Raw genomic sequence first — 9,462 nt, forward strand, 5'->3', positions numbered from 1 at the left:
GGGATGTGGTTCTTTGAAGCTGGTTTAATATTAATCTGGAACTGTTGTCAAAACAACAAGTCCTTAAGGCCAAACCTGCAAAAGTGCAGGCTTATTAATAATCAACTGTATCATGAGCAAGACATTTAGAGAGAACCCCATACATTAAGTAATTTACAGATACAAATACCTTGCCTTCTTCGATCACAATCAAAGTGTATTGACATAAATGTTTTTAAGAAATAATTACAATCTGGGTAATATAATAGGGTGAGATACTGTGAGCTAAAACAAATACTCAACTAAAAAAATCTGACTTAAAAAAACAATGAAGCCAGAAGATATGACATTTAATTTGCATTATAAGATGATTTGAGTAAACCTGCTTTTGAATTGCTTTTAGAAAGATTTCATTGATACAGCAAGCTTATGTGTCTTGTCTAATGGGGCAAACCTCACCATCATGCAACCAACATCACTTCTAGTCTCGCTATATTCAAGGATTGATTTTTTTTTTAATGAGCAAAGTTGTTGAAGATGTCCAGTGAATGAAGTCTTAGCTTGATGCTGTAATGATTCACCTCATCTTTATCCACACCAAGAAATTCACAGAACTATTCGGTAAAGTTCAACCATTTACTTCGTCACAAGAAAGATTTGTACAGATAAATTGATCATTTCCAGCGTTATCAATTTCAAATGAGAATCATTACAGTGTTGCTCCATTCTCAGCTTGCCTGACTGACAAGATTAACTCGACAATACAAAAAAGTATCAAAAATAAATTAAAGGTGTACATTTACTATAGGAAAGCAAAATCATAGTGGCTATTTCCAAATATTACAAATCATTACATTATGTTGAATATAAACTGTACCTCAACCTGAAAGTGTTGTACATATTCCTTCCTCAATTACACTGTTGTTCTATACATGAACGTATTGCTAATTAGTAAAACATCATTAAACTGCATTTAGTTTAACAATATATATTTAAAGTATAAATATCCTTTCGCCCACTGGATTACTTCCCCATCAATACATGGATTCTTTTCTATTTGCTTTACTGAAAGGGAAATCATGTTGTGGTGATGGTTTTGAGTATAAAATGATAGTCTTTACCACTGGAGATTTTGATCTGATTTTACTCTAGCAATAAATCATCCAAAAAGATAACACATTACTCCAGTTTAGCTCTACGTTGACTTCCCATTGGTTTGAAAATATGGTTGAGATTCCACATGCAATGTGATCTCTCTGACCTGCTGAAAGGGGTTATGTCATATTTTACTTTTAACTGTATAATTTGATAAGTCCAAGCACTTTGTAAAAAAATGTATGCTATACAAATAAGGTTCATTTTTGTTATCTACTCACTCCAGCCCTAACCCTTATTAAACTAAATTTTGCTTACCCAAGTCATTTCAGTTGTAAAGAGATGCCTAACTGTGGTTTTAAAATGGAATATACTTATTTATGGTTACACACAAGTTTTCACTTCCGCTTTTTAAAACAGTGACCAGCCAACACAACAAACTTCTTCATATTTGTTTCTGTGTGAGCAGTTCCTCACCGTTTACCAAAACTGCACAGCTGACTGAGACACATCAAATTGTCACTGTATGGTATGTCACATTTGCATGTGGTAACCCAGTAGGATCAGCAGTCCGAATCAAAACAGTAAAACACCTCAGTGATCTGAAAGCATGAAGAGATTAGCTGTTTACCCAGCTCTCCAGGTCCCGATAGACTCTGTTGACTGGTAAACTGGGGTATTTAACACAGATTTGACACAGCCTTTCTCTCCAGTCAGTGTAGGTTTTTATTCTGTGAGTGTGATGCCACTGGAAGTACCTCTCATAGGCCCGCCTGTCTAGAGCTACATGCTTCAGATAAGCAGCCAGATCTGCTGTGCTCTTGAAATCATCCACATGGATAAAAGAACCAGGGGGGGCCAGGGCTTCGTAGGTCGCCCTGCTGGGGCCAATAACTACCGGCACAGCCCCTGCTTGGAAAGCATTCCTCCAGAGCTTTTCACTGATGTAGTCCTTTGCCTCAGAGTTCTCAAAAGACAGGTAAAAAATACAATTTGCAATTGTGGGCAACAGCTTCTTATTTGACAGAGGTTTCTTGTTCCACTTGCCATACACCTCTATTGGGATATACTTCTTTAGACTTTGATAAACACCAGCCCGAGCTTGGTGAGGCCGGTATCTGCTGACCACCCAGCCGACAAGGCAGGAGCGATTTGAAGCAGCCTTGAAACCTAGCTCATCACCTCCTAACATGGTCTTTCCATAAGGGACAGATATGTCTGCATCACGCCTGTAGCTCATCGTCAAATTGAAGAGGCCGTTGAGCTGCATAAGGTTTGCATTGTTGACAGGAGGCTCCATGGACAACCACACCCAGTGTTGCGAAGCCGGGCGATCTTGGTGCAGGGGCAGGACAGAAGACTGACTTTTTCCCAGCTCCTGGTGGTGGAAGACAACCACATCAGCAGTGGAGAAGGCAGATGTGTTATCAGTGAGGAAACAGCGACTGATGTTGTACATCTCGAGGCATTTGTCTCCATCAAGCCTGTAGGAGCGGCCAAACGGCCAGTGCCACAGCAGGATGCTGATGTTTCTCCGAGGAATAGCTGTGTGACATTTCTGCAGATAGAGTTTCTCATTCAAGATGCTGTAATAAAGCAGTGATGAGAGAGATATGAGGAGGAGGAGGAGGAAGGCTCGGAATCCAAATAATGTCATGGCTGTCGGGCGTATTCCAGGTCAAAAGGGCACAGATCACTGGTACGGAACTCTTAGAAAGGAAGGAAGGGTAGATCAGAGTAACTGTTACACTTTCATGTTCCCATCAGTGCAGGAACTGCACAGAGCAAGGTGTCAGCAACAAACACATCTCCTACTGCAGAAGATATTTAATTCTGTTACCTACCCAAATTATTATTTTTTATCTTTAGACTGTTGGCCTCTTAAAATCCACCTGCCCGCATGTGGGCTAGGGTAAGGGTTGTATTTGGTTGAATGATTGGTATGGAATAAGGGTTTGGGTAAAAAACATTTTTGATGGTGGTGTTTAAAAGGTTGTTGGCTAATTTTGTTTACGGTTAAACAAATGTGAGCTGGCATCAGAGATGTAACAAACACAAACAAGATACTTTAAAAAAAATTGATTCAATCAAATCATTAGATATTTGGAAAAAACTGAATGTCAATAAATATCACTTTAGTAAAACTCTGGCATACGTGTAGATTTAATTTAGTGTCTTCCTCTAAGTGTACAGTAAGAACTTAAATTCTGCTTCTGCTGGATGTTTCTTCTTCAAATGGAACAGTTTTCAAATCTTCACATAAGCAAAGCAAAGCTCAAATAATTATCTGCATGTTTTTATAATAGTGAGTCACTTTCTGATAAGCAATTTCAAATGGATTTCTTGTGTAGGTTGATGATAAGGCATCCTCGTAAAATGAAACTGGCAGAAAGAGGATTTATAAAGATGGTGCACCCTGATAGCTTGGTACACCACAAACACAATCATTAATTCTTCATCATAAATTTAAGAACAGAACATTAAAAAAAGGAAAAAAGGAAATACTAAATAACAATTTTAAATAAAATCCCTGTAAAACCAGATTTTTACATATTTTCCATTACCCCGACAACACATACAGTAGCATTTTGTAAATAATCTGTAATTAACTGAATTATATCTGTAGTAAAACTTAGACATCAGCAGGTGGAATTGAATTAAATAAAAAATGAGGTTGGCAGAGTTGTTCGAACTTACCTGCTGACATGGCATCAGGCCGTCTGCTTCGTCCTGCTCAACACATCTTAGAATATAAAGGAAATCCTGCCCTCAAAATGTTGACTCATCTCATGCCACACACACACAGCTTCTCGGTGGCAGGGTGTGACGGTTGTTGTACAGCGTACTCGGTGGTCAGCAGAAAGATGGCGGTAGAAAGAGAAAGGAAAAGCAGTCCTTCATTGTGCAGTCATTTTCAAATAAAGCCGTCTTGATTTTTTTCTTTTTTTTCTTCATACAAACGGTATTAAGAAAGAGTTCGGGTGTGTTCATGTTAGGGTTAGAGAGTGGTAAAACCTTTGCCCATCACCACAGACTACCACCGCACCACTCCGTTTTAAACTAATTTATTTACTTGTTTAACTGCTCATGCATATACTATTTGCAGAATAACCTCAGCCAGCAGCAAGTGGCATTTCAAAACATTAACCTTTTTTTAACCACAAGCTGGTCTTCCTCTTCCTGTTCTTGCAGCTCTGTAGAGGATACGGGCACAGGCTTGCACAACTCCTGCAGGCACCGACCACATCATAACCGTTTTAAAAAGCTATTTCACTCCCAGCCTCCCACATCTCGTTTGTTTTACAGTTAGATTTACTCCAATTTCTCTAACTCACATTAATAATTACATGTATTTTGTATGTTTCTATACAGGGCTCAGTAGTAGAGCGGGTCATCCTTCAATCAGAGGATCGGCAGTTCAATCCCCAGCCCCACCAGTCCACGTCAATGTGTCCTTGGGAAAGACACTTAACCCCAAATTGCTCTATAAACTGTGCCTGTGGTGTGTGAATGTGTGTGAATAGTCCTGATGGGCAGGTGGTACCTTGCATGGTAGCCATCAGTGTATGAATGGGTAAATGACATGTAGTGTAAAAGCGCTTTGAGTGGTCAAGAGACTGAAAAAGCGCTGGAAAAGTACAGTCCATTTACCATTTATATACTGTCATAATCCGGCATCTCGACTATGACACATATGGTTATGGAACAATGGATTACGAAGAAATAAATGTATGTTTAATTTTGAATAATTGATTTTAATTTATTTTGATGAAGTGTAGAAATAACTACAAATATAGTGTGTTTCCATGGCATGAATGTGTGAGCATAATGAAGTGAAAGGTGTTTTTATGCTAAAGGAAAACAAAAATCAAACAAGGGCAAAGGTGTGCAGACTTCGGATGGGCACTTTGCGATCCTGGTTGATATTATCCATATCATGTACTTGTTTTCAGTTTTTAATTTTGGGAGCCAACTAAGGCCATGTCCACACGCCTACGTTTCCATTTTAAAACGCATATGTTGTGCTACGTTTACACCAGTGGCGGGACGTGCATTTTATACCTGGGCCTTCTGTGCTGTCCTACTACACTTGAGCCATCTCCTAATAAGCTCATTATGACGCCACAGCTATGGTTATTTGTTTCTAGGGGTGTAACAATACACGTATTTGTATTAAACCGTTCGGTAGACTTAAAAACCGAATAATACGTTTCAATAATACTAGTGCATTTGGAAAATGCAGAAGCTTAAATTGAGGGAAATATAATGTTTTCGGTGGACTGCGCTCATGTAACAGACAACAGGCTTTGTGACCTCTGAACCTGGAACAATAACAAAAAACAGCTGAGGCTGCGGCACCGCACGTGTCTTCACGGGGGCTAAGCTAACTAGCTTAGCGGCGAAACAACAGACGAACAGATTCAATTGTCCGGACAATAACCCCGCGCATGACGGGATGCTTCGTAATTAACGGGCAATGCATATAGTCCAAATCAATGTAATTAACACAATGACAAGAAAAACTTACAAGAACCAGTCACATGTATTTATATGACAACAAAGCAACAAATCAATTCAGCAACACTGCAGCACTAGAGCACGAGCCATTCATATTATTCATAAAAATGACACGATAGACAAGTGAACACAGTAGAAAGCAGTTAACTTACCACAGCTGCTGTTCACTTAAAGACAGTCCATCCTCCTTTCTTTGTTAAAGAGTTTAAAACCGCGGTTGTACAAAAGTTTTCAAAAGCAAGTAGCTTGTGCGTGTCCTGTCATGTAGCTGCCTTGGTTAGTGTAGCGTTAGCAAAACGCTAAAAATGTCATAACTTCTCTTCCATATGTTTCAACTTGAACTCTTACTAAACACAAAGATCTGCTAGCTAGCTTTCTGTTTGACAAAAGTCACGCTGACCCACTGACCAATCACGGCGCACCTTAATGCTGACGTACTTAGCAGGCTACCTCGGTAGCTCTGACACGTCAAAAAATACCCCAACATGTCAAACTAAAGATCTGATTGGTTGAAGACGGTGACAATTACCAATATCGTCCTCATATACTTTAATCTGCAAAGTCTACCTAAAGGGCATCTGGCCTCTCTCCTTACGTAGAGACATAGGGGCTGAATCTGATTGGATAAAAGCTCTACTTAAAACAAGCTGCACTGGAAGCAGAGCAACAGAGGAAGACAGTAGCTGTGCAACGAGAAAATAAGCTAAAAATAATTAGAATACATGTAGTGTATTTGTAAAAAAATATTAAATTATAAAATAGTTATAAATTTGTGATTCTGTTTAGGCCAGCAGAGAAGGCTTAGCTGGCCCTTACAGCCCACCACTGGTTTACACTGAGTGTCCACATTACGCGTGAGTTTTCAAAGCACCAAAAACGGAGGAGTTTGGAAACACTGGAGTTGCTTTGTCGTGTGGACGGTCAAAAACGTATGCGTTTGGAAATGAGTGTTCACTACTTGATTAGTTCTTAGCAGTCACTATGTGTCCTTCCCTGATTCGTCACGCCCCATCACGTGACCCCTTCCCGGAAAATCCCAAACTGATTACAGGCGTTGCTGACCTTGTTGTCTTTACTAGCAGCTGTTGTCCAGTTAAAGTCTGCATGTCTACGGAGGAAGCAGCTGTTATTGGAGCAATCAGTGAGCGGCGTGTCCAGCGGCATTATCAGACCTATGGAGCGGACGTCTGAAGTCACGGTTAGCGGCTTTGAGGAGGACGGACACAAAACGGAGGACTTTCCTTTTCTTATTAATGCTTATTTTGTTCTGCACAACTATTGTGAAGTCCACACATAAACTATAAAGGGACAAAAGCATTAAATGCATATTTGGCAGCAATGGTGGTGTTGAGTTTGGTGGTTTGTTTTGGTCCAGTTTGTTTGAAAAGTTTATTATCGGTGTGTAAATGGTGGCGGTGGGGAAAGTGATATATTTGTACCGAGAAAATATCTAATAACCGAATGTTTGAAGTGTTTTAAAAATAGTTTTCTCAATAGTTCCAGACAATGAGTGATGTATTTGTGTTCAGGGCACCGTTGACTCCAGCCATACTGAAAATCAGACATTTTTAATCTACCAATTAAGAGATATTTCAAAGTAAGTCATACATTTTTACCGACAAAATATCTAAAAACGGAATATTTGAAGTGTAATAAAAAAAGTGTTCTCAAGAATTCCAGACAATGACTGATATGTATGTGTTGAGGACATTGTTGACTCCACCATACTGAAAATCAGACATTTGTAATGTACAGTTATTAGACGTTTTCTCAGTTCAAATGTATGACTTTTACTATGAAATATCTCTTAATTGGTACAGTAAAATTGTTTAATTTTCTGCATGGGTGGAGTCAGCAGCAAGATAACAACAATTAAACATGTGACTGGGGAGGAATGTGATCACACAGCTCCCCATCCCTCAAACATTACAAACCTCTGCTCTACTCTCTCCCTTACACCCTTACACCCTGCCGGAGCTCAGGGAGGATCTCCACAACTTTCACTGGAGGCTCAAACTAATGGACCATTTCTGGGGGGGGCAGAGGCGAGAGCTTGTCCCGTTCACTGGACCGTCCTGTTGGGAACCACATTCAGACACTATCCCACCAGAAATAACACAGTTAATCCACAAAAACCTACGAACACTTACACAATGGCGCCCCCTGACACACACACAACCCAACATTAGTCAGGAACATGAACACATTATTAAATCACAAGATACAGCACATTTTAGAAGCTAACAGTTAAATAACAGCACATATTATAAAGCACTTACACACATTACACAACTCACAACAAACATCACACAAATACTATAAAATAACAAACATATCAATGCAAAACAAAATAAATATCTAGACAGTCCTGATGAGCTCAGGCCTCGTCTCTTACCTCCTCCCCAAGATCCATAAGCCTCCTGGGACTTGGACCGTCCTCTCTGTTGTTCCAGTCCCAGCGACTGTGACTCTGAATCATATAGAATAACAGAATACATGGACCATTTCATCAACCCACTTTACAAACTTCACCCCATTTATCTCAAGGACACATGTGAATTTGTTAACAAAATAAAAGACCTTCAGGTACCGGGTCACACCTTCCTCTTTTCAGTAGACGTAGACTCCCTCTGCACCAACAGAGAATCACCACTCCAAACACCAAACATCTTTAATCCCGACCCAGCCAGACAGTGCAATATTACAGTCACTTCATATCACAATCACCAAGAACCATTTTGAATTCAACAATAAACACTATCTCCAGCTGTGCAGGTGTGCAATGGGCCGTAATACTCACCATCGTATGCTGACGTCTACCTGACCCACTGGGAAGAAACAGCATTCCTAAAAACCCAACACAAACATCTGCTGTATTCCTGGTCACTGGAACAACACAGAAAAGGATTTCCATGTATCTTTGGACACACTCAATTCACATCACCCCAGAATTAAACTCAAACACAACATGCAAAAACACACGGTCGAGTTCCTGATACACTGGTCTTCTTCCAGGACTCATGCAACCAGAAACCTGTTTTTATCAGGGACCCCCTCTGCAGTACGGTCATCCCTATTTTTTTCCTTTTTCTATTTTTTTTTCTATCATAAGAATTCCTAAATATTAATCTTAACATATTTATCCTAAATTAACTGTGTGGATATTATTGCTTGTTTTACTAACCTTGTGTGTGGATGTAATTGAACATCGTTTTTTATACACTTTTTGCATGCCTCACATTTTAGCACTTACCCTGATTTTAACAGTGTTATATTCATTTATTATATTATGACATATTGCTGCAGATCTACACAGATCTGACACATATTTAACAAATATCTTATCCGATAATAATACATTTTAATAAAGAATTCTTAGCAACCGTATGCAGACATAATTTTATGATGTTAATTGTAAAATTAACATTAGCTAATTGTAATACTTTTAAAATTATTTTATACACCTCCCCTTAAAACATTAGATGGATTGGCTGGCATAATATGCACCCTTATGGCACTTTTATTGAACCGTGAGTGTGTCTTATGTGTGTTCTATCAAACACCAGTGATTTAATATGCTTTTATATTGTCTGATCTCCCACTCCAATCTCCAATCCAATTAATTTATCACAGAAACTTATTATTTTTAATTCCTTTTAGTTTATTCTAGACAGTCTTTTAAAGATCTGGAGAGTTTTTTTAATACAATAGACACTCCCGCTGCCCCACCTGAGCCTGCTCCTATGTTCTTTTTAACCTTTTAATCTTTCACCTTTTTACCCCCCCCTTGTTTTTAATCATTTAGTCTTTTAATTTTGTTTCTCTTATATTTTTTTTGTACTTTTTTCTGGGGATTTTAATCATTAAATA

The 9,462-nt window shown here is 39.0% G+C and overlaps 1 protein-coding gene across 1 annotated transcript; it reads right to left on the reverse strand.

Moving 5' to 3' along the window:
- Window positions 1-601: 601 nt before the first annotated feature.
- On the reverse strand, window positions 602-4,299 carry zmp:0000001132 (alpha-(1,3)-fucosyltransferase 7). Its single transcript, XM_068703866.1, has 2 exons — window positions 3,772-4,299; window positions 602-2,783 (listed from the first exon to the last, which is right to left on the reverse strand). The coding sequence occupies exon 2, from the start codon at window positions 2,729-2,731 to the stop codon at window positions 1,694-1,696; it is 1,038 nt and encodes a 345-aa protein (XP_068559967.1). The 5' UTR covers window positions 2,732-2,783; window positions 3,772-4,299; the 3' UTR covers window positions 602-1,693.
- Between the last annotated feature and the right edge of the window lie 5,163 nt (window positions 4,300-9,462).

Source organism: Cebidichthys violaceus, unplaced genomic scaffold (genome assembly GCF_023349555.1).
Source record: "Cebidichthys violaceus isolate CVI_PGR_0920_01 unplaced genomic scaffold, fCebVio1.0.p SCAF_9, whole genome shotgun sequence".
NCBI classification, from domain to species: Eukaryota; Metazoa; Chordata; class Actinopteri; order Perciformes; family Stichaeidae; genus Cebidichthys; species Cebidichthys violaceus.